This window comes from Ambystoma mexicanum, chromosome 8 (assembly GCF_040938575.1).
Source record: "Ambystoma mexicanum isolate Mex_15411 chromosome 8, UKY_AmexF1_1, whole genome shotgun sequence".
Classification (NCBI taxonomy): Eukaryota; Metazoa; Chordata; class Amphibia; order Caudata; family Ambystomatidae; genus Ambystoma; species Ambystoma mexicanum.
In genome coordinates this window covers 1,262,068,549-1,262,094,943 of record NC_090929.1, presented here as the reverse complement: position 1 = coordinate 1,262,094,943, position 26,395 = coordinate 1,262,068,549, and the positions used below count along the sequence as shown (strand labels likewise).

Sequence of the window (26,395 nt, the reverse complement as noted above, 5' to 3'; positions counted from 1 at the left end):
TGTTTTATGTGCTCTGTGTCCTTGTGGCTGCTGGTGGCTTTGTCACCAGTGTAATATTGTTCCACAGGGTGGTCCTCTCCTCCATGTCCCCAAAATGGAGGTTGTTTCTTTGCCTTGCGTACCGAAGGATCACAGGCTGATATCCCATGTCCCTTTTGGATATGAGAGGTGTCCATCTTTGGATCCCGGGACTGTGTAACTGCCTGAAACAAGTTGAGCATATAGATGCATGTCTGTAATAGTGTGGTTTCGCTTCCTTTGTGTGAGCCTTTAGAATATACATGTTTTTGGAGGAATGGTGGGTCTCAAGTAGCAGAATCCTGTGCCTGAGGAAGACATTGAAAACTTGCTAGGTTCCTCCTGATCACAGGGTCTCTGCCTTTAATCTCCTCTGGCTAGGACACTCCACCTGAGATTCACTGGATTGCAACAATCCTCCCAGGGGTCTGTGGGGGTGGGTCCGTCTTGCATGGGTGTTTCTGGAACTTGTTGTGGAAAAATTAACTAAACTATTCCAGTCGATTGGTGAACGATTTTAATGGTAAGCAGCAAGCCAGCATATACAGGACAACAATAACCCAACAACAAAACTATGTGCAGCAACCTCGGTTTCCTCCAGGCACTGGCTTTTATTCAGACGTGCGCACATGCCTTTCAATGGAGAGACATGACATAGACATGACCAGTTATGTTACAAAAACCATGCGTCTGGTGGAAGGACCATGTCTCAGCATAAAATTCTTTGGCAGAGACTGTGTTCTCACACTGAGGGTAGCATGATCTGGGTGGAAGGTGCATAGTGATGCATTTCAGGGTTTACTCTGCAGGCTACTTCTATAATTCACACGGTTCTGGGCACTCTGGCCTGCTTACTATGACCTCTTCCATCTGCAGAAGCCGCCTTGACTAGGAAAGCAGCACTCTAATCATGCTTTTAAGTGCCAAAAGGGAAATCCTCAGAGGTGCGTGTTTTGGGTGCAAGCACTGCTAGGTAGTCTTTGAGGTTAGGACATGTATGAGTCCATTGTTCTAATGCACGAGGATGGCAAAAAGGCATGTGTAAAACAAGGCAGTTTAGTATTTGCAGATAATTATTGTAAGGCAGCAACGGGTTCAAGGAGATTATTAAAGGACCATAAGGCAGTAGAGTGCGAGATATGCCTCTGTTTCTCTAAGAAAACAGGACAGGTATAGTAAACTGGCGGCATGGCTTAACACGAACAAGGCCTCTGACCCCTGCTTCGAGCAGGGTCATGCCTCGCCCAGGACCGGCCAGTCCAAAGATCGGTCATCTAAGTCCTTTGAGGGCAACCTCATCCGTAGGGGCCCAAGATGAGACCAAGATCTGAAAGTCCCAAGGTGGATAGGTTGTGATCAGCAACACCTTCTGCCTCCATTGCCAACCTACCATCAAGCTCCTCTTCAAAGAGGAAGTCATTTACCCTGGCTAAGCTCCGGGTGAAATCTGTGAAGCCGTGGATGGAGAAGGCCGCACAGCCCAAGCAGGCTCAACCGGCACAGGCATAGACCTTGTTGGCAACTCTGACTGCTACTGCCACAGCAGCTACAGGCGCTGATCCATTGAGAATGAGGTTAGCTCCCACAGCTCAATGCCCCTGCCCACAAGGCGCGACACCGCCGCATTGATTTTGGCAAAGTCTGCAGGCACTCCAGAAGAGGAGAAACGGGCCCAGGTCTCGGTTCAAGACCCTTGGGGAGGAAAAGGGGTGACGGGGGGTCGGGGGGAGCATGGAAGCCCCAATACAGCCCTCCCAGGTCATTGCCCAAAACTATGGAGGCCTAGTCCACGAACGATTAAGATCAGGAGTCCTTGCGTAGGACAACGGCAACAGGCCTAATTTTCCTGTTCTGCCTTCTCAGCTGAGGGACATTTCCTTGGATATTCTATCGACTCTAGACACCTTGGTGTCAAAGATCCAGATGAGATGCCTCCGGCACCTGTCCCTGTGGTCACCCCAGGTCCCCGATCAGCATCCTCCAAAGAGGAAGCATAGTCCGACTCCCGATAGCAACCTCCTCCACCATGTCTGGTCCGAGCAGACTCTGGAACTGGTATGGGAACGGATATGACGACGGATGATGACTAAGACATCGTCGCAGCAGATGGTGACTGGCCACATTTGAGCCCCACATAGGGTTTCCCCACCGGATGAGGTGAGTTCCACTTCATGATCACCAGGGCCTCCGAGCTATTCCAGCTGGTGCCCGGGGAAACCAAGGAGGGCTTCTTGTATCAAAGGCGTGAGGCCATGCAGAAGACTATCATGGCAGTGCCCTTTCTGGAAGATATTTGGGATGAGGGCCTGGCCCACATGAAGAACCCTTGCACAGCTCCAGCCAAACTGGATATGCTGGAGAAAAAATATAGGGCGTCAGACTCTGCAGTGCCCGAGGTCGCAAACATTCGCTGGACTGTCAGCAGACACTTGGAAATGGTTGGCTAAACCGTCCTTGGTCCCAGGGTGGTAGGGGGGGGGGGAGGGAGGATGAACGCCATGGGGAAGGTGATTTACACTGTGGCGTCCACAATCGAGGCAGCCAATGCACTGGTGCTCCTGGCCAGATACGACCGGGTATTGTGGTACATACTAGGACCGATCCTGTAGTTAATCCCCGATAAGAAGATGGAAGCTCTTGCTCGCTTCCTGGAAGGGCAAGTGATGTTGCTGACACAGGGTTCCGGCAGATGGGGAACAGTGTTTGCCTTTGTCGCCAGGGATGAATGAAACCCACTAATTTCCATCTGGAGGTCCAAGCGAAGGTGCTGGACATGCCCTTCGACTGAGACAATCTGCTTGGGAAGGCGGTCGATGAGTTCCTCAGGCCATCAAGACGGATACGGGCCACTCATCACTCTCCAGCAGCACTGCTCGTTGTCTTTTCACTCCTCCAGGGGAAAGTCGAGCAGGTCTTCAAAAGGGTTATCTGCGTTATACAGACAACTTTCCCGATCCTCCATGCAAGAAGCCTACAGGGGCTGTTCCCAGGCCTACGGTAACGGAGGACGGAGTCGCCTGAAGGGCAGGACGCTGGCGCCTGAGCAAGCCAGAATGGCCAGGTTGTGTGGCCCCCCACTCATGCACACTGTGGGAGGCTGACTGACTAGGTTAGTCAACTACGGGAGAAAGATCACCACCGACAGATGGGTGCTGGACGCTCTCGCCCAGGGACACACCTTCCAACGCAGGTGTCCGCGGATCCCTCTGGTTCCTTGTCATGAGCAGCACATCCCCCAGCTTCTGGTAGAGGTATGAGCCATGCTATGAAAAGGGGCAATGGAGCTAGTTCCCCAACAGATCTGGGGCTCCGGTGTCTCTTCCATTTACTTTTTAGTCCGAAAGAAGACTGGGCTGGAGGCCCATCCTGGACCTACGACATCTGAACAAATACTTAAAGTCTCAAAAGTTCAGGATGATCATGTTGCAGCACGTGCTCGGCCAATTGGAAAAGGAGACTTCTTGACATTGTTGGACCTGGAGGAGGCCTATTTCCACGTCCCCATTCACAAACGTCCGATATGTCCACGCTTCCTGGTGGCGGGGCAAGCGCCACCAGTTAAAGGTCCTACCTTCGGCTTGAAGTTGGCTCCCAGAGTGTTCACTAAAATGCCTGGCACCAGTGGCGGCCCAGCTATGCCTACAGGGCATATGCGTATACTTGTACCTGGACGACTGGCTGATACGTGCCCACCCGAGGGAGCTGCCTGACGAACACATAGACGACCGTCTGACTAGTCGCGGGTCTGGGATTCTCATCTATCCCAAGTACTGCTTAATGCCATCGCAGAACATGCTGTTACTAGGCGTCCTACTCAATAGTGTCATGCTTGGCATTGCCCCCAGAGAAGAGGCTAGCAGCCATTCAAGGAAAGGTGCAACGACTGTCGTCGACTAAGACAGCCACAGTGTGGGTCATCAAGTCGTTACTAGGTATGTCGTCCTGCATCAACCTCGTCCATCTCTGCAGGTTGCAGATGCGACCTCTACAGGAATTCCTGGACACCTGTTGGATTCAGGTGTCTGAAAGCTTCATGGACAAGATTCCTCAACAAGAGTTCTGACGGGCGATAAGTGGTGGGGCGTTTGCACTAACATCGCCCAAGGCATGGGATTTCAAACCCCCCGCCACTCCAATACCAGGAGATGGTCACCACGGACTCCTCCCTGGAAGGGTCGGGAGCACACACCGGACGTCTGCACGCCAGAGGCCCTTGGCTGCTAGAGAAGATCTGCATATCAACATCCTGGAGCTACGGGCAGTGTGCTGGGCCCTCGAGTTGTTCCCTCCGTCGCTGAAAGGCAAGGTAGTGAGGATCCTCAGACAAAACCGCCACCATGTTCTACATCAGGAAGCATGGGGGAGGAGGGGGCACTTGATCCCCGGCACTCCAAGGAAGCGCAGGGCTTGTGGCACTGGTGCATCGACTGGGGATGCTCATGGGGGCCTCTTCGAGCCGATGCATCAGGCCCCACTCAAGTTTCTCTCATGGAAGGCGGCTTTCCTTGTGGCCATCACCTCAGCCAGACGTGTTGGTGAGATCCAGGACCTATACTGCAAGCAACCGTATCTGGCCTTCCACGAATCAAGGGTGCTACTGCATACGCACCCCACGTTCATGCTGCCGGTTCTGTCGCGATTCCACCTCAACGAGCCTTTGGTGTTGACTGTTTTCTTCCGAAAACCAGTGTCGCCGTCAGAAAGGGCCTTGCACTCGCTGGACGTTGCTGGTGCCCTGAAGTTCTGTGTCATGCAGGAAGTTTCCGGAACACTTCACAATAGTTTTTGAACTTTGGTCCTGTGAACCATGGAAAGGCTTGCATTTCAAGGTAGCTCTCTGGCTGCATCACACACTCGGTTGGCGAACCGACCGCTGCCCGGCTGTCCAAGAGCCCACTCAACAAGAGCCATTGCTGCGACAATGGGGTTCCTGTCTGGTGTGCCCCTGCTGGACATCGGCAGCGCTGCTACATGAAGGTCCACGCACACCTTCATGAAGTTCTACTGTGTTGACGGATTCCAGGGAGTTGTCCAGGGTCAGCCAAGCAGTGCTACTCGACTGGTTTGCTTGAGGTGAGACTGTTCCAGAGGTAAGATTTCATTTCGTTGAGCCTTGCCACCTGCCGTGGTTGTGTAATGTTGTACTACTATGGATTTGTTAGTCATGATCATGTGAAGCCATGACAGACCCCATGCTGGAGAAGGTTTGTTAATCTGTAACTATTTTTCTCCAGCATGGGTCTGGCATGGATTCACATGCAAACACTCCCTCCATCCACTGTGCGGCTCGTCTTGCTCTTACTGCCACTTTACATGCTTACCAAATCTGAAGATGGCTGCCTGAGGCGGGGCTTAGGGAGAGGACTATCATTTGATGGGGCGGTATGACCTAGAGGACAGTGATTGGTTTAGAGGAGGTACAGTTTTAAAGTGATTTTTCTTTTACCAAGGATGCCCAGCCTGACGATGGGGAAATATTTTTGAGCATGTGAATCCACGCCAGACCATTCTGGAGAACAGTAGTTACAGGTAAGTAACTTTAACCTTGGAACACTTTTGCAGAAGGTAATTCTTTTTGCATAACTGGTCTTCTCTAAAATGTCTTGCCTCGATAGAAGTGTTACTTGTGCAGTAACGCACTTCCTCTTATGAAGACTTTACTAAGCTTAATCACGTTGTGAAAGATGGTACAACGTAACAAGAAAAAAGTTTACTTGCCTGTAATTTGATTTTGCCTTACCTGTTTTTCCTTATACATTTTTATAAAAGTATTGTGTACATTATAAAAGTATTGTGTACACATTCTCATTTGGTGTTCATGGTGTGTGGTGCCTGATGACCTCTCCTTTTCCTGAGTTAGGCCTTGGCTGCTCAGATGCACTACTATACAAGGGTCTGTGAGCGGTGTCCAGACATTTGGTCGACGCAATTTCGTCAAACCAAATGGTCGAATTTTTTTTTAATTATATATTTTTCGGGTTTTCGTTTTTTAAAAAAAAGGTTAGAAAAAAAGGGGGCGGGGGAGACAAAATTGGTTCGACCATTTGTCTGGTCGACCAATCTTTTACGACCCAATGTCTGGTAACCGTCCAGAGTGCCTCTGCCAGCACAAGTCGTCTTGCGCTCCTGTAATAACCCCTGCTGCGTTTACCCAAGTTTGGAGTCTGGTCAGGATTATTCTTCCGAATATTTTGCCTTGTCTAGTAACGAGCTAGGGCAGTAGTTCTCTGGGAGTCCCCGCCCCTCTTTCTTGTATGTGGGGATTATGGTTGCCTTTCTCCAAGTCTTGGAGATTTCTCTCGCATCAATGACAGCATTACAATCCTTAAGCAGGATTGGGGCCCAGTTAAGGATTTTGTCTTTGTAGAGGTCCACAGAGGTCTGAGCCAGCTGCTTTTCCCAATTTTTCTGAGTTCAGGGCATTTTTGACTTCATCAATCGTAGTCATCTGGAGCACTGGTTCGGTCCTTCTTTTTGCCCAGGCTCAGTCCCTGCTAGTGGATCTGGGTTTACATACAGTCTAGAGAAATGAGTCTGCCACTCTTCTGCTGAAATGTGCCATTGGAGAGCCGATTGGGGTTCTGCTCCCTTTACTAGTCTCCAGAAGGCTGCACTATCTCCCTGCTCCAGTACCATATGCAGGGCTGCCCACCTTGTTTTGGCTGACTCTGCTTTTTTTTCTTATTGGGGCCTTCTATTTTGCTCTGAGATCCCGGAGGCAGTGTTTGTCCAGGACTGCACCGGCTCGTTTGCATGACACTATGGCCGCCTTTGTCTTTCTGCAGTCCTCGTCGAACCAAGCATTTGGCGCTGTTGTCGTCTTTCATTTGGCATGGTACATGCATTAGAAAGGAGGCCAATTTCCTGATTTAATAGTTTGCTTCATCTGGTACTCTCCTTCATGAACTTCCAGTAACATCCTCGGTGCCTACGTTCAAGCACATTCTAGGCAGACCAACTATGCCATGGCATCCACTCATCTGATTTCAAACAATCTAACACTACACCGCTACAACAGTTTGCTGACACCACCAAATTGATGCTTTCATGTATAATAAAGTAATAAATTATATTGGAACCATAAACCCTCCATTAGCATTTATTTGCTACGACTAAAGCTTGGCGTGTAGTATTTCACTGCAGTATCCCCACCCCTTATGCAGCACCTCGATGTTCCTTTTCATTTGTCGGTCTTCCCCTAGTTACACTGCATCCTGCTTTATACATTTTCTGTAAAGTACACTGGCAGTGAAGGAGATTGGTGCTGCTTTATCTACAGGCAGCCAACCCTAAAATGAAATTCTACTGCTGAATGGTCTTAATTTTGGGGGGGGGGGGCGCGCTAAGGCCTACCCACAAGGGAGATGGACAGCGGTGCCCACTGGCCACCCGGGGCAAACCGTCAATCGACTTTCCAGGTGGGTTTGGGAGCCGAGCTATGCCCCTGTGTGAGCCTGGAGAGCACTGAGCTGCCACCCTGAGTTGTCTTCTTGGGGTGGCTCCTCACGGACGGGAGCTGGCGATTTCCATCTGGAGTGATGTTCTCCATTAGTCACCTGTTAGCCACACACTGCCACTAAAGCTCCTCCCACTTCCCATTCTCCCCAACATACTAAAGGAGGAACCTGCACTGCTTGTTTGACCTAATTTTCAGGTTAAACAAATCCGATATTCCCCTCACTTCCCCCTTGATGCTATTCCTCTGAAGTCTGAATTGTGTGCATCCCGTCATATAGTGAGTCAGTTTCTGGGCTTCTGCACACCTCACAATTTGCTTAACCTTCCATCCTTTTAAACCTGCATGGCCCACTCTTAGCTGATTCAAGATTGTTTCATCTGTGTACCAAATCTGCATTACGCCCCAGCCTCTCCCCCCTTCTCTTCCACTGAACCTTCCTTTGTACCGCCTACAAGTGCCTTCCATTCCTGCTTGTATCCATCTGCTTTGCCATTCTCCCTTAACTCTGTCTTTCACAACCACCTGAACCTCAGCCACACTTAAGGGGATCTCTATATCCACTACCTCCATGTTCGAGGTCTCATACGCAGCCCTGTCACCAACCCGTTAGCCAATATCTCTTAATGACTGGTGATCCATGCCAACTGCATCCCTCCCACTGTGCATTTCTCCAGCTGTTCAATATGCAACCCTATTTTTTTCTATAGCTGTTCCTTTCCTTTATAGCTTGTAGTGCACTTGGCGAGTTCAGATACTACTACTTTAGCCAGCCGTCTCTCCATAGCTCTAACCACTGAACAGGTGGCGACGGGGATGCGGTTGCTGTCTGATGTAGCTCGGAACCAATTAAGTGTCACAGGGTCGCTGCGTCCAATGCGGATCATGTTTAGCCAGTTATGAGCCGAGGAGTAGCCACAGCCCGGTGAGCAGAGCGCTGCCATTTCCGCAGGCTGATGAGTGGGGGACAGAAGGCAGACAGCCTGCTTGTCTAAGAACAAGCAGTTGCTTCATATCTTTGATTGGTAACAGACCGATGCGGCCCTCTGTGTGGACTGGCCAGTGGAGAGCAGCAAGTGGGTGAAGAAGGCGGTATAGTATTCCTGGGAGGCATGTGGAGCCTCGGTGAGGAGCCGAAGTAAGCTACGCCTGGAGGGTGCTCAGAAAATAACATACAGCTGCTCACAGGGCTCAGGAGGTATGTGATGATCACCAGATGCCTGGAGGAGACTGCAAGAAGCGGTAGTCTCTACATACCTGAGCATCTTTCTTAAGCACTTGGAACCTCTGGTGGGGCCACACGAAAGCACTGGGCCATAGGAGCATAAATTAAGATGAGCCAGTGACTGGCGTGCTGGTTGTAGGTCACCTTGCAGTACTCCAGGTAGAGGCAGATCTATTACTTGCCTCTGGACCTTGCAGACAACTGGGGCTGTGGGGGGAGCCAGAAGAAAGGAGAAGCTGGCTCACCATACGCATGCTAAGCCCAGCTCCACCACCGCTTGCCAAAAAAGACGAGATGGACTGTATGGCATCTCCGAAAGAGGACATCTTCCAGTTAAGAGTGAAATTGGGGGAAGGGAGCATGGAAATTAGAAAGTCCTTACTAGAGCTTTCCATGGGCTTGAAGCAGTTTTCCACCACACTGGCAGATGCTGAAGAGGCTGTACATACCTTGCAGGAGGATGTTATTCACATGCAGAGTGAACTGGCGGGGGCAACACTGGGAATGAATAACCTCCTGACAACTGTTGAGGATTTTGAACTGGCACCGTAGGAGACCCTCAGAATTTGGGGCGGGCCTGGAGGAGCATTCAAGGGGTCTGACTTGGGAAGGCCTCTACAGAGAACTAAAGGACCCCATGCTCCAATGTTGCCAAGAATGGCATAACTTTGGACCGTGTGCATAAAGTTTGTCTAATGTGGAAAGGTCCAGGCACTCGCCCAAGAGCCAGAATTAAGTTACACTCCTTCACAATCATGGAGAAGATCCTGCACACCTATAATTCTATGGGTGAAACCCCAGTGGGTTCTCTATTCATTCTGATTGGGTAGCTAGACTGCTGGAATACGCCACTGTTAAAATGTTTGTTTAGGTACCTTGTTTAAAACACAGGACAATAGCTTTTGGGTTGGGTTCTTGGCGGTGGGGGGTTGGATGCTTGGGGGGGGGGGGGGGGCTTTTGTTTGGCACCGAGTCTGTGTTGCATTTTCTACAGCCGAGGCAATGCTGAAATGCTTGATGTATAATGTGAGGTGCTTTAAGTAGGAAGTGTGCCATCCTACTCCAGAAGCTGAAACTCCAGCAGATCAACTTCTCCTTCCTACAGGAGACCCATTTGTGAAGCATAGACATTAGAAGAGTGCACACTAATCTTTCGGCACCTGTTTTTCTCAGCATATCATGTGAAGGAGGGAAGTGGGAATACTAATGGGTGGGGGGGGGCAAGCTCTGATTTCAATCTAAATCAAAAGTAGATGAGAAGGGGAGATGCATTTTTGTACTGGTGGCGGTGACCATGGCGACAGTCTGTGGTCCGAAATCTGGCAGAATCTTATTTGCTATGCTGGGAGAGCTGTTGACATTTGTAGGGGGCCATATCGTGATGGGTCAGATGTGGAGGGGGGGGGCTCCACCTTGCCCATGGATTTTACAGGGGACACCTCTAAATGACTTTATTGCGGGGGCTGTCTGGCCCTCTGAGGATCTCATTATGCAGTTGAAGGACTCCACCCTGGTGGAATGGTCACCCATCCATGAGGGACTATGCCTTTTTCTTGTACTACCCTCGAGTTGATTATTATTGGTTCGACAAAGCAACCGTCATGAGAATGGAGGAGATTGGGATAGGTACGATAGAGTTTTCGGCTCATGCCCCCATATCGATTGACGACCTTTCGACCTCAGTAATGCAAGTCAAGAACTAGTCTATGGGAGCTCAACCCAACCCTGTTGAAGGACCCAATTGTGAGGAGCGAGTGGGAGAGTAGCATATGAGATCTTCCAGCGCAATTCAAGGGAGCCAGTCACAGACACTATGTGGGATGCATTTAAGGCCTTTGTGCAGGGGATATTCATCTCCGTTGAGACGAGAGCAGGCCCAGTCACTTGCCAGGGACACTAAGGAGAAGACCATCGGGAGAAGGAACAGTTTAGAGTAACCAGTTCCAAGAAAACATTTAGGGCCTTGCGTGCTGTTAAAACAGGTCAACATCCCCAGATCCTCCAATGCTGTTTGCTCTGATTCGAGATAAACACAATTACTTTGAGGAGAGCAACAAAGGGGGGGAAACATTCTGGCCTGGAAACCCAAGTAAGAGTCCCTTCAAGGTAAATTGTTGGTCTACAAGGGGTGCATTGGTACATGGTGCAGGAGCACAACACTCTATTGGTGAAATTTGACAAGTGCTATAGTACCCTCACTGCCTCGGTGTGTCCGCAGCTCCACAAGATGCATGAATTCCTGGATGGATAGCAGGAGCTTCTTAACTTAAGGGGAGATCACAAAAAAGAGCCCAAGGGCCCTTTCCTCTTTAAAGGGTGGCAAGTGCATGGGATGGATCCTCTACCACTTTTTCCAAGCAATACACCAACTGCCTGCTGGGCCCTTAATGTTCTCTTCAATACAATGCTTTTGCAGAGGGTCTCAACGGGTACTATGGGCGAGGCCAAGATCTGTGATTACCAGGCGGGGAAAGGGCCCAACACTCTGCCTCTTAGCGTCCCATTGCAGCCTTGAACGTAGGTCTATATAAATGTACGCTAAGATACTGGCCAGTAGGTTGGTTTGGGTGTTGCTTTATTGTGTAGTGATTCGGCAGGCTTTGTGACGGGGAAGCAAGGCTTGGATAAGGTTAGAAAGGTCGGGGTAGCGGCTATAGCTCGCAGGATGTATATTCCCTGCATGTTGCTGGGGTTGGATGCCAAAGGCTTTCAACTGTGTCGAATGGGCGTTTCCAAAGGAGGTATTTAACAGTTTCAACAGGGGTGGATTTTGTAAGGGACTCATTGTATTTTTTGCTCCCAAGGCAAGGGTGGCAGCCAATGGGTTTTTATCTGGGATCTTTGTCCTGTCAAGTGGCACCAGAGACCAATGCCCTGTTCACCTACACTCTTCTGCCTTTGGGTTTATTTTATTTATAACATTTGTGTAACGCCCAAACCCACAGGTATCTCAGCGTTTGTACCAGTAAAGGATAAAACAATGAAAAAGGTATACAACCGGTATGCGAACAGTAGCCGAAAGTCATGGGCCAGAGTTTCGGGTCGAGTTAGGATGGCAGGGTGACGGGTCCTTAATGGTGGTAATCCTATTTATTGAACAGCCATATTTTTACAAGTCTCTTGAATGCTGCATATGAGGTTTCATGGATTTCCAGAGAGTGGGGGCCGTGACAGTAAAGCTCATGCCCCCTGCTCTGGCACGTTTGAATCGGTGTCTAGGGAGATACTGCTAGAGGATCGAAGGAGCTGTTTTGTTGATGCTTGGAGATGGTGCCGTTCAAAGGGGTGGGGGTGTTCATTGTCGATGCCCCGGTTAGCAGTTGAAAGTTTTAAAGTCAATGCAGGCTTTAATGGGCAACCATTTGTATGCTCGGCGTGCTACTGTCATGTGGTCCGAGCGACGGGGGCCCAGTGCTGCGCACACTGCTTTATTTTGCAGTCGATGGAACTTGGCGAGATTGGAGGCTGATGTGCCTTTTGAAGAGTACTTTGAAATAATCAGGTTTGCGTAGGATGATTTCTCTTGAGGGGTTGAGGCAGTTGCTGGTCAAAAGACAATTTCCTTTAGCTATTAAGATCAGATCAGGGAATCCTGGATCATGGTAAGGCCAATATTCTATTTGCTGATTATATCATAACTCTAACGGGCACAGAGACTACGGTTTCCATGCTCCTGCAACTTCTAGGTGTTCCAGAAGTTTACGGGCTTCAAGATGAACCTGGATAAGAGTGAGGTGCTGAACATCAATATTGGCCAACAAACACTTCAAACTCCCCCTTCCGTTGGACCACTGGCTCCTTGAAGTATGTGGGGCTTCAGCAGACTTTGCGTGGGGCACATATGTATCAAGCAAACTACCTTGAGTTTTAAATCATTAGGGCCGACCTGAGGGCTTGGAGGGGAGGGGGGGGTAGCGGGGGGTGTAATGAAGAGCGATATCCTGGTTTGGGAAGATTAACTTGCTTAAAATAAGTTTCCTTCCAATGTTGCTGTATAGCCACCAGGCTCTGTCAGTACCCATACCACGCAGTTACCCAAGTAGACTGCAGCAAGACCTAGAGGTCTTCACATGGCATAATGGAATGGCAGAGACTTGGGGTGGAGTGGCTCTTCAGTACATGCAAACGTATTTCCAAGCGGCACAGTTGAGGGCTATCCATGATTTGATCAACCCCCACTCATCTGAAGTGTGGTGTCCTATAAGGAGATAACTGGGAGACCCAAGAGATGTATGCCTTGGCTCCCAAGAGAGGGTAGGCCTCTTGATATGTATGAGTGTCTCTCCACAAGAGCAACATTACTAACCTAAGATAGGGAGGTTATCAGGCTGGGTCTTGACCTTCCCTGGTGCTTGCAACCCCGATCTTATTCTACCAGCATGTTATGGGGTCACTTTTGCAAAAAGGAGGGCAAGGGTGTGAATACCTGGCTCATTTATTTGACAATGGGAGCATTGGATTGTTTGAATCCTGTAAAGCAGCTTGTACGGGTGAGCGAGAGAACGACTTCACTATTGGCAACCAAGACAACAGGCTACAGCCTCAAAACAGAATGGCAGCTCTAGGCTGCTCAATTAAGTCCATTTTCTCCCCCAGAGGATACCCCCGGTATAATGTCTCATTCTAGACGTATTTGCACATATGGTACTAGGTGGTACGCCCAATCAATTGCATCACCAAGGCTTCCATCCCGTTGTCCTTGCAAGGGATGGATTAACCAAAAGATCCCCTACTTCGCCAGGTGATGAGCATTTCTTTGCGAAATGGGACTGTTTTGACATATATACCAGAGCCAATAATGAGCGCTATACTTGTCCCGCTAAATTGCAAATTTTCTTGAAACTACACCTTATGTGGGATCTAATGTATGGTTTGACTTGTGGCTTGACTCAATTTCTTCCCCCATCCCTACCTAGCTCTGTGCATATTAACATTGCTAAGCAATTTGTTATTTTAAACATTTTATTATATTCTATGAACTGTAACTCTGCTGATTTGTTAATGGTCTAAGCAGTGAATATGGAAAGATTAGTTTTTCTTTATTTTAATGCCGATTAAGAAATTTAAATACAAATGCTCTTAGTGGCTTATATTGCACTTGCACACCAATGCAACAATTGTGGGATAAACTGCCACAATGTTTTTCATAGCTTTTTGTCTACAATGTCTAGGTTCAATTTGTGTTTTTCTGAAACAGGTTTTGATATACTTGAGGAGTCCTAATTGGGATACCCGAATAGCAGCAGGGCAGGCTGTGGAAGCAATAATGAAAAATGTTCCTGAGTGGCATCCAACACCTAGAGCCAAACAAGGTAGGATGACTACATGCTGCTTCCATTGTTGTGTGTATTTGATGTAACCCAGTATCAAAAAAGTTTACTTCAGACTCCCTTTCGGGCTTTCATTTGTTCGATTTGAAATTACTCAAAATATATGAAGTATTAAAAGGTTCATTCCTTTAGCCAGGTACACTGACCTGAGGCATTTTGACTTTCCACTTGGATAATGGTAATTGTGCAATGTGTTTAGTGGCGTCAGTACAGTGCACCAGCCTGTGAATAGTCTCAATGTTATGAAACATATTTCTGCTGCTTGTGATGCTAGTTGAGACCACCATGTTATGACTTTATGACCTTGCAGTAAGTGATCTGTAAGAAAGGGGAGCACAACAGTATGTCAGAAGAGCACCAGTTACCAAAATAAAAAAATGGAACAAAGTCCCATATTGTGTTCATTGGGAGGAAGGCGAGGGACTGCAGGTTTGTTTTGCTGAACTACCAGAGTGGAAGAGTGGGTTCCTACCACGAATGTTTAAGCCAACCCACACCTCCCAAACTACCAATAAATCTTCTGGGCAGGGTTCACTTGGTCTTTGGGCAAAGGGAGTATAAGGAATCCACTGATCTTACTGCTTGACTTGTTGGACAAAGTGGTGAAATTATCCTAGCCTTGGGATTAACTGGACTGGCACTGTCCGTATCGGTCATTAGGGTTTAGGTTAAGGGCTGATGCTGTTGGCTGGGAGTGGTGTTGTGTGTAAATTGTGTAATTGTCTTATGTACTGTCATTCCCCATTAGACAATAAATAGAAAGTAGTGTTGCTGCCAGTGGAGCAGAAGCAGGGCAAACAAGCCACTAGGAGCTTGTTGGTTTCAGTTACAAACTGTTCCATAACTTTGTATTTTGCTTTCAAGGGGGATAGAAAATAAACGGGAGCAAAGAAGTAATTGTACATGGATTTTGAAACCGTTGTGGGAGATTATGGCTGCATATTGGGTGTCTCAAATGATCCCAGTACTCCAGCAATGCATTTATAGACTAGATTGTGAGTTGAATGTTAGAAATCTGATACTGGAAGAAAGGGGTGCATGCCTGGGAACATGTAGTTTTTGAAAGTACGTGAGCAATAGAAAATAGTTCAACTGTTTCGATGATGGCATGGGGTATTTGCCCCATCGTTGAAGGAGAAATAGCCTAAATGGCAATTAAATTAAAGCATCTGATCTAAAGTCCTTGAAAGACCAAACCAATTTGCACAGAAAAAATTGTATTGAGATCCTTTGTGTTTGATTTTCTGGAGGAAGAAGCCAAAAGCAACGCACATGTCTATTTGTTTTTGTGCTTCTGTGATGGTGTTTTTCTGCTGGGCCCCGATGCATTGACCATTTTCAAAGCCCTCACTTGGCCATACATGCTTTGAGCAGGTGCTTGACCGTTGAACCTTTTTTTCTTTTGCTTCCAGTATGGATTTCTTAGTGACTCAAGGTGACTTCCCACCTCTTCTGGGTAAAGCCCTCCACTTTGGGACTGTTTCTGGGCTGTTTACAGCCAGGATCTTTTGCTTTGCTGTGGGTTGCTGCAGTAGTCCAGAGGGGTACTGCGAGTTGATCAATGCATTGGCTCTTGAGTACGGGACGTTCGAGGTGTCACCAACCATTGTCTTGTTCTTGGGGCCATGTGCTGCTGGGAGTGGTCTGTTTGGTATTTCCCAGGCATCTTCCCGGGATATTTTGCTAGTAGATAGAAGGTAGATATCCTAGCTTCTGTAAATCTCCTGTATTTGAGGTCATTGTTCAGGGTGCCAAGCCCTTGGAACCAGATCCTGAAAACCCCAAATGTAGAGAAGAGTGGTGTACTTGCTAAGTTGTTTTGGATAACTGGAGCAGTGCCTGCTGAATCCTTCTGTGCGAGTATGGAGTTTGAGGTCCTATAAAGGCTCATTTACTACTGGTTGCTCACCTGGTCTGTGGTAGTGATTCATAGGAGGTAAATCCTAACCGGGATTCCACTTGACTTGCATTGGGCAGTGGTCCCCCTGTCCTGCAATTTTTTTCTTTGGCGGTGTAGGGGGGAGGAGGGGTGTGTCAATCGCCTGACCTTTTGGAATCTTTTCTTGTGGTGTTCTGTGAGCTTCCCTGTGGTTCATCGGTGCAGCATCTGCAATGGAGGTCGGGGGGAGCGGGCGCATAACTGTTTTTCTCATTCAGTGTGAATGGGCCATAATTTCACTGTTAAATGCTTTGCAACTTTGAACTAAAACTGGCACTCTAGAACTTTCCTTAGTTATCCTGGGGTACTTACCTGCCCCTGAACATGTTTTCTGGACCCTTCAGGGTTTCAGTGAGCTCTGGGTCAACAATCATAACTTCAGTACCTTCCTATGATTTTATACTCAGTTATAAAGTTACCTCTTTGGTTTCTGCACTGTATACTGTAGAGACTGACTGCATTTAGTAACCATATGTATACTTCCACATGAAATTTAACTCAAAATGGTTGTCTAGATGTTCCTTGAATTTAGAAAGCTTTGGTTACGGTTTGTGGTTCCCCCTGTGTCCTTAATATATACTGGTGAGCTGTGCATTAATACTGGTATAAGGACCTAGGAGGTCTAAATGGGTGTGGAATTGTGTTTTAGGGATTGTGAATTTATTTTTCCTCTGCATAAACATTTGTTTCCCCTTTAACGCACACCCTGTCATGTTCGGTGCTGGGCACCAGGTTCAGTGCCTTCCACATGTACTGGGGTTCTTATGTGTCTTTAGGACACTGAACTTGGTTGTGCTGGCTACTTACCTACTTGTAAAGTATCCTGTTTCTCCCCAACCCGTTACTTTAGGTTGCTTGCTGGTACTTTGCAAAGGAGCCACAGGAAGACTTTGGGTAGACCTTGTATATCCATTGCTCCTATTTAAATATCCTTGATATAGTTTCAATAATGTGTATTATCCTCCGTTCTTATTTGACTGGATAATTCTGTGTGTTGGCTTGATTAAACTGTTTTCCAGTATATCGGTGTCATGTACTTTCTAGATTTGTGTGTGGACTAATTGTACCTTTGTGTTGACAATCCACCCCCGCCCCGCCTGAGAGTTGAGCCTTGTCGCTCTAATCCATCTCACTTGCCACATTTGAGAGTGGTTTGGATTTCCTCTCTGGTCAGTTTTTTTAGCATTCCCGCTAGGGTTAGTTGTAGCATTCTCAACAGAGGGTGGTTTGACAACCTGGGTAACAGTTTACGGGTGATTGTTAAAATCCAAAACGGAAGAATAGATTTCTTTTGGAGGAGAGCCTATGCGACAGGAGAAAAAAAGTTGATTGAGACTTTAACTGGAAGCAGCTTTTCGGAAAATGTCCCTTTTTTTTTTTAAGAGGTCCTTTCCCGGATGGGACTGCTTGCAGAGACCTTTCCCAAAACAAACATTTGGGAGCAGGTGGACTGACTGAAAGGAAGAGCTTGTCTTGCAGAACTGCTTGAAGCCTATAGATGGCAATACCTGTCCTGGGCATAGAAAGACCAACTCTAGTGCATTGAACTTGTATTGCTAAAGTGACTTCCGTAGTAGAAGGAACAAAGAGCCTTTGATTACTTTTTTTTTTTTACATGGCAAACAAGTAACCTTGGTTTTAGCAGTTTTGTTCTGTAACTTGGGGTTTGAAGATTCGAGTGTGCATGTATATATAATTTTTTTTTTCCTTGACTGTAATGAAGTCTGGAAATATTTTTTAGGGTGAATTGATAACTATGAATTGTGAAAAGTTCACTTTTGCACAAATTTAAGGCCCTCGTTGATGTACACTGAGCAATATTTGCCTAAAAAGCTCTCCAACGGAGGGACACCAACTTTCATTCCCCCTGTTTGATTTGGCAGATCCCACTTGCCACAGAGTGTGGATAGCCGATTCAGAGTATGCAAACTGAGGAACCTATGGCTAACCACCGAAGGGTGATCAAGGTTGCTGTAGCAGCAGACTGGGTTGCTGTAACCCAGTCTGCTTACCAGTCGGCCATCCCATAATGTAGGGTTTTGTTTAAGATTTTTGGTAATGACGATAACCCTGTTCCCTTAATGGCCTCCATTGTGCAAATGTGAATCGGTGGACATTTTCTACAGGTCCTTGCGGGCTCCCTTTTTCTATTGCTCTGTGGCATGATTTTGTCCTTAGTACAGTTGGATTTTGATTCGCTCCCAAAGACCCCCGACTAAATACATGTCTGACATGACAATGCCTCAGGTTTTCTTTTGAGTGTGAGCCTCTCGTTGGCTCCATTTGAGAGCTCCTAATGTGCACTTCTGAAGAACCAAAGGTTGATGCCATTTCTGAGGCTTGTGGATCGGTTTTGAATCTTTTGCTTTGCATAGGCCGACATCTACTGGTAGTCATATTGCCCATGTTTTTGAAGTTCAAAAAGGGACTCGGCGTGTTTGTAATATTATCCCTAGTGTGATGTCTACTGTACCCATGATTCCTCCAACGTCGGGGTCTCAGATTTATTTCTGCCATTGTGGATGAAAGTGTTACGTGGCTACTTTTTCCAAGTAACTTTAATCGCTTTCGACCATCGCCGTTCACACTTTGCGCCGAACAACTTTTTAAGCCTGAACGATCAAATAACGACTGCCGAATCTGATGGGTGGTCCAGCTTTGGCCTGCACTAGGCTTCGGCCTAGCACTAGGGAGAGTGGGGCACTGATTGTTACCTTATCAAAGAATTCATACCTACATTTCTGATGTTTGTTAATCTGCTTAGAATCACATGCTGTGCATAGGTCCGACATCCAGTGGTCACTGCAGAGTATTGCATTTTGTTTTTCGTAGTCGAAAAGGGGACGTCGACAAGGCGTGTCTGTAACACGATCCCTATAGTGACGTGTGTTGTACCCACAATCCCTCACGCGTCGAGGTCCCTCAGATAGTTTTTTTTCCGCCCAGCTAAAGGTCGCCTTTACGTGGAGCTCCTCTAGAGACATTGCAGATTTCATCTCCTCGACCTTTGGTCGTTTCCTATATTAATATAGAACATATCGATTTTTTTCCCCCCCCTCGACGCTGTCGTGAAGCTGTCTCCGCCGAGCAAGATCTTCGATGGAGGGGACGAGCGGAGGAGATCCTTCGGCGTTGCTGAACACGTGGCCTGGCCTCGCAGGCCAAATACAGTAGGGAGAGTGGGGGTCGTGGGACATCTCTAATTCTTTTCTTAGAATGCCTTTCCTTTTCCCCTTCCTTTCCCTTGGGGTGGTTATCACGTTTTATTGCCTCGGCTATGGAGAGGACACCCTTTAGGTTTTGCCCGCTTTGCAAGGGCAAGTTTACTTGGAAGGACAAGCATTCACGGTGTAACCGCTGCTTGCCCCTCGATCACAAGGAGGAAGGTTGCACGGCTTGTCGGCTTCTTAGGCCGAAGACTCTAAAAGACTGTAGGGTCAAAAGGTGGGCACCCTACGCTATGTCGAAGGCCGACGCTCCACCCACCGTCGCTACCTCCGACAGTGACGAGGAACGTGATACCACGACCTCCGCTACGGAAGTCGTAAACCCCACCTAGAGAGCGCACACGCGCTTCGTCGTCTGTCCCCGGCCCCGACGGGCTCGGCTCACGCCCTGCTTATGGGGATGAACACCCGGCGACACTGACGCACACAAGACCACACATAAGCACACAACCCATGGCTCTTCTTTGCCAAGGGCAAAGAGCATCAGCGCCCAAGGAGACGCAGGTTTCACCGGCGGCCTCCTCGGACCGTTCGGGTTCGAAGCCCCTCTCGCAACCGCGACCAGCGACTGGGCTTTCGGCAAATAAGGGCACCGCCCCCAAATCAGCCGGAGCGCATCAGCAGAAAGCGCATACCGCCGTAGAGCGTTTGACACCCATAACGTCGAAACCACAGCTCTCCGCTGACAAACGAGTCACTGAGAGCTTGGCGAGGATCGTGGTAGCCGACGCCCACAAGCGTACGCCGAAAGACACGTCGAGCGTTACGCAAAGGTCGAAAGACACGCCGAAAACAGAAAACACAGGGACAATCTCCTTCAGTCAAAGGGATTTCCAGCACACCTGAAGCCTTTTCGGATGGCGACGGGACACTTTCCTCGACGTTATGGGAGAGGTCGAGCCGTTTTCAGCTACAAGACACCAATTTTCCCCCGCTAGACCGCTCAGGGGTACCCAATGAAACCATGGAGAGGCTCCATCTCTGCATGGAAAGAATGGAGAGGTTTATGAATGCCCAAAACCCTCCCACTCCAAAGAGAATAAGAGAAGGGCCTCAGGAGGACCCCAGGGCCAAAATTCCAAGATTAGGCAATCCCCACCAGGACACAGCCTCAGACTTCCACAGTGTGTATGACCTCACTGGGGAAGAACATTATTTTGAGGAAGAGGATGAGTTTATGGATGAGGAAGACGGACGGAACCAGGAGGAAGGTCTGGAAGACAGCCCAGACTTGGTAGGAGAAGGCTTCGGAGAAAATCCAGAAGAAGGACCTTCTCACCCCTGGCAATCACCATCAATATATTCCGACACTGATGCCCTGAACCTAAATCCTCCTGACATTTCACCTGTTAGAAACACGTCTCCCATTGACGATCAACCCACATTTAATACCCTGTTGCGTAGAGCAGCAGTACACTTCGAACTGGACACTGGGGAGCTCTCCCCTGAATTAGACTTTGCAGAAAGGGTGATTAAGGAGAAACCCCCGGTCAGTCAGACAATTCCCCTCCTCGCTTCTGTGAGGAGAAGAATCATCCCTTCGCTGTCCACAGCCGCACTAATCAGAGGGGTCAATCCTAGAATTGAAAAACTTTTCACTCCTTCACCCTCAGACCCGCTGTACATCCGGGGACATTCCATTCCGGATTCCCTGGTGGTAACCAACACAAGAAGGGCAGGGCTACCACTTTCCACCAGTGAGGCACCACCGGGCAAGCGGTTATATGCCCTTGCAAAAAGAATTACATCCTCGGCCGCCTTTTCGGCAAGAATTGCCAACAACAATTCTTTGCTCGTTAGCTATGCGGACGCGCAGTGGGCCAAACTGCAAGGACGCCGAAGAAGCGCCGGAACCATTACATACACGCCTGCTTTCAACTATTGGCGAAGGAACCCAGGTCAACCAGAGTATTGTAAAGAGCTCTCTGGATGCGGCAGAAACTGCGGGACGTTCCCTAGTTCAGGGAATAGTCCTAAAATGACACGTATGGCTACGCAACTCTGGGTTCAAACCGGAGACACAGGCGTCTTTAATAAATAAACCTGTTGAAGACTTAAACCTCTTCGGGAAAGCGGTGGATGAGGCTCTGGAGATGGCTAAAAAAGAGTTTGATACGATCAAAACTCTTGACCAAATCTCTAAGCCCGCTACCAGGCGCGGCTATAGCAATAAACGCTTTTTTTCGTGGCCAACGCCAACAACAAAACCAGCAGCAACAGTACCCTGCCACCAATTTCCAGACCAATAGTGGCCAGTACAGCCAAAGAGGACAGTGCCGGGGCAAAGGAAGAGGGTGTGGGTCCACCCCCAGAGGTTCCCAAGCCCCTAACCACACCAAGTGACGCGAAGATTCGCGTCCCCTCCCATGCAACACCGGTCGGGGGCCGGATAACATCCTTTCTTCCAGCATGGGAGGGGATAACGTCAGACCGCTGGGTACTTTCCACCGTAGCCCACGGATACTGCATCAAATTCAACAGTTCCCCAACATACAAACCCCCAAGGGGACGACGCATGTCACCGGAACATCTTGCCATCCTTATACAAGAAGTACAGCAACTGCTCGAAAAAGGAGCCATAGAGGTTGTGCCTCTATCTCAGGTAACGGAAGGTATTTATTCAGTGTACTTCCTTGTACCCAAAAAGGATCTAACCATGCGCCCTGTATTAGATCTGCGCCCAGCGAACAAGTTTATCAAACCCCAAAAGTTTCGTATGGTGACCCTACAGGAAGTGATCCCACTGCTATCACAGGGAGATTACATGACAACATTGGACATGAAAGATGCATACTTTCATATTTTAATGTTGCCAGCGCACAGAAAATACCTCCGGTTCATGATAGAGGGCAAACACTACCAGTTCAGAGTGCTACCCTTCGGCATAGCGTCAGCACCGAGAGTATTCACGAAGGTACTGGCAGTGGCAGCGGCCCACCTGCGCAGGTTGTCCATCCCAGTTTACCCTTACCTCGACGACTGGCTCATAACAGGGGATTCTTACGAAACATGCTTCTCCAATACCCAAAAGACTGTAGACCTTTTGTTCCAGTTGGGCTTCTCCATCAACGAAAAGAAGTCCAGCCTAGACCCCAGCCAAATCAAACAATTCCTAGGGGCTCTAATTCAAACAAAGGACGGCCTCGTCTTCCCCTCCAAAGAGAGGGTCCAAAACATGTTTCAGATCCCTCAATATGTATCCGGTCGAGAGGTGACGGTACGCAAAGCAATGCGCTTGCTAGGCATGATGGCGTCGTGTATTTATTTGGTACCTCACGCGCACCTGCGCATGCGCCCAATGCAGGAGTCGCTCAACAGCCAGTGGTGTCAGGCCAGCGGACTATGGGACGACCTAGTGGTGGTCTCGCAGGCCTTAGTTCTCTCGCTACGGTGGTGGACAAAAGAAAACCTAGAAAAAGGGAAACCCTTTGCCACACCCGCGGCGGAAGCCACTCTAACCAGACGCATCCCTCACAGGATGAGGGGCTCACCTATCCCATCAATCTGCTCACGGAGAGTGGACTCCGAACGTAGCATCCAAACACATCAACCTTTTGGAGCTGCTAGCAGTGTTCAAGGCGCTAAAAGCCTTCAAGGAACACCTACAAGGCAAGACAGTGATGGTCCTTACAGACAGCACCACAGCCATGTATTACATCAACAAACCGGGGGGAACCCACTCTCCAGGACTGTCCAAATTAGCCCAAAACATATGGAAGTGGGCTCTCAAACAGAATGTTCCTTCTGTCACAACATGTACCAGGGGAACTCAATCTGCTGGCAGACAAACTCAGCAGAGACTTCCCCCTGCCCGAAGAGTACGAATGGCGACTGCACGAAGACATCGTCTCCGACGTCTTCACGCAATGGGGGTTCCCAGAAATAGACATGTTCGCAACCCTGGAGAACTCACAATGCCAAAGTTACGCCTCCAGGTACCCCCAGAACCAATCCAAGGGGAACGGTCTGTCGATTCAATGGTCAGGGAGATTTGTTTACGCTTTTCCCCCCTACTCCCCTTCTCAACAAGGTAGTGTACAAGATGCACCAGGAACAAGTAACCATGATACTGGTGGCTCCAATGTGGGCCCGACAGCCATGGTTCGCTCACTTGATGGAGATGTCTCTATCTCCCCCAGTGAAACTCCCCTGCCCGTACAACATGCTGTCACAAGACAAGGGCAGGACTCTGCATCCATGCCCCCAGAACATGAACTTAGTAGCCTGGCTCCTGAGATCATAGAATTTGGACATCTACAGCTCCCACAGAGATGCATGGACATCCTCAGGGAAGCCAGAAAACCTAACACTCGCCACTGCTATTCTAGCAAATGGAAGAGATTTGTCATTTGGTGCAGAGGAAAGAGCATCAACCCAATTGACTGCTCTCCCACACATATTATTCTATACCTGACCCATTTATTGGATTCAGGTCTAGTGTTCAATTCCATTAAAGTCCACCTAGCGGCACTTTCTGCATGCACCACTTCCCAACTCAAAGTGTTGTGGTGGAAGATCCCTGTTATAAAGGCTTTCATGGAGGGAGTAAAGAGAATACACCCCCCGATAGCTGACCCAGCTCCCGGATGGGACATTAACGTGGTACTTACCAAACTCATGGGCTCACCATTTGAACCGATGCACAAAGCATCTCTTAAAGACCTCACCCTTAAGACTGCTTTTCTAATAGCTATCACCTCCATCAGCAGAGTAAGCGAACTACAGGCTCTTTCTGTTCTAGACCCCTTTGTTACAGTTCAGAAAGATAAAGTGGTTCTACGCACTCACCCAAGGTTTGCTCCAAAATTAATCTCAAAATTCCATGTAAACCAGTCTATAGAACTACCAGCGTTCTTTCAAAATCCTTCCAACTTGGGAGAAAGGACTCTGCACACACTAGACGTGCGCAGAGCGGTCATGTTCTACATGGAAAGAACCAGACCACTGAGGAAGACTAATCAGTTCTTCGTCTCGGTGGCAGCAGGAAGAGAAGGGGATGCAGTTTCAAAGTCCACTATTTCTAGATGGATTGTACAATGCATCACTCTGTTACACTCTTGCTAAGAGAGAACTGCCCTTTAGGCCAAGAGCACATTCTACTCGAGGCACTGGGGCGTCCATAGCATTCATTGCCAATGTTCCCCTTGAGTCCATCTGCAAAGCGGCTACCTGGAGTTCTGTGCACACCTTTACAGAACACTACTGTCTAGATGCACACTCTAGATCTGACTCCCAGGTGGGACAGGCAGTATTAAGACCTCTTTTCTCTACTGTTCCTTCTCATAACCCACCGCCAACTCCGGGTACTGCTCGCTAGTCTATGCACAGCATGTGATTCTAAGCAGATTAACAAACATCAGAAGACAATGCATTACTTACCGTAAAAGCATTTCTGATGGTTGTATATGCTTAGATTCACATGCGCCACCCTTCCTCCCCGCTTGGATGGAAGGAACATAGACATCTTTCTATATTTCTCTCTTTTCTGTACTCACTCCTAGAAGGCTCCCTCAGGGCAGAAAAATACAAACAGAGGGACCTCGACGCGTGAGGGATTGTGGGTACAACACACGTCACTATAGGGATAGTGTTACAGACACGCCTTGTCGACGTCCCCTTTTCGACTACGAAAAACAAAATACAATACTCCGCAGTGACCACTGGATGTCGGACCTATGCACAGCATGTGAATCTAAGCAGATGCAACCATCAAATGCTTTTACGGTAAGTAATGCATTGTCATACTGCCCTTGTCTAGCTGCCTTTATAATTCTCATTCAGTGGAGAGAACTTCCTTTAAATTCGGTCCAAGCTGTAAAAGAAAATATCCATGAAAGGCCACCCATCCAGTGTGTAACCACTGCCTTCCCCGAGACCACCCAGAGCGCCATTGTGTCTTGCAAATTTAGTCGCAAAACCCTAAAAGAATGATGCACCAAACAGCGGGCAGCCCATGTGGTGATGGCTTAATCGGAAACACCTACTGGCACCTTTTGAGTGGGACGCGGATGGCCAAGGCAGCGACTGCTCAATTTCGGATTGAACCTTCTGGCTCAAGCGAGTCCGTCCACAGCCCTGAAAGGCAATTGCAGAGCGCTGTCAAGGGGAAGACTCCAGGCTACAGATGCACGTAACCCCAAGCTGCAATTCAACAGATGTATCGAAAGAGGGCGGCAAACCGGCGGAAGGCACCTACCGACCAAGCAGCCTGCTGTGCTTCCGCAACCATATTTTGCGCAAGGCGATAAAGAAAAACAGGCACCATCAGGCATGCGTGTGAAGCCCTGACGTGTTTCACAAACATCAAAACATGCAGAAAAAACACATCTCATGCTAGCAAAGATGAACACCATAAAAAGGCCCATGCACACATTTCTCACACACCTGCTGTCACTGAGAAAGTGCCACAATATTCATAGGCCGACTCTTCTTTATCCTAGTCTCTTCAGAAAAAGGGCCCTAGAGAAGACCCTGAGGCTTTAGTGTTGCCTCTGCCTGAAAAACCTAGAACAGGATCCTGGGCAAAATGTTTTGAAGAAACGATGGACAAGGTCTCCTCTTTGGTAAACTTCATGGAGAAATACCCAATCGCGCAAAAGACATTGGAGATGGAGCAACCCTTGCAAAGTGGAGAACCCTTATCAAAATCCCCAAGGCGTCAAACATCAGCCACAAATATTGTCTTGGACATCTTATTACTCTTTCCAAGCGGTAGCGGAGGCAGGTCAAGATGTTATGGTATGCTGGTCAGGATTATCCTAATGATGACCCTGATGAATTTTATCAAGAGTACCCATATGTTACCATTATAGACATGCCAGATGTTTCACCTGAGTGGCCACATTTCACCCATTGATGACAAACTGTTATACAATGGTTTGTTAAAAGACAATCATTTTCATAGTCGTACAGAAGAAACAGTTAAGAACAGTGACAACACTGATTTCATTGAGGATATTTTAAACGAAAGGGAGGCCATCAGCCAGGCTATTCCTCGTTTTTACAGTCCATTAAAAAGAATTGCCCCATCACTTACTACACCGTCACTTACTCAGACAGTCCAGGGTGAAAAAGGTTTTGAACCAACTGAAAGTCTTTATTTTGGAGAACCTGCAAAGCCTGATTCCCTACTTGTTACCACCACTAGGAAAAGGGCCGGTGTTCCACTATCTAGTGCTGAAGCACCACCCAATAATGAAT

At 48.2% G+C, this 26,395-nt stretch overlaps 1 protein-coding gene across 1 annotated transcript in view; it reads left to right on the top strand.

Moving 5' to 3' along the window:
- Positions 1–26,395, top strand: part of BTAF1 (B-TFIID TATA-box binding protein associated factor 1) — a 2,675,064-nt gene that overhangs the window by 120,065 nt on the left and 2,528,604 nt on the right. Inside the window, exon 3 of the mRNA XM_069611378.1 lies at positions 13,897–14,011. Coding sequence (XP_069467479.1) covers positions 13,897–14,011 — 115 coding nt within the window. The remainder of the gene's footprint in view (positions 1–13,896; positions 14,012–26,395) is intronic.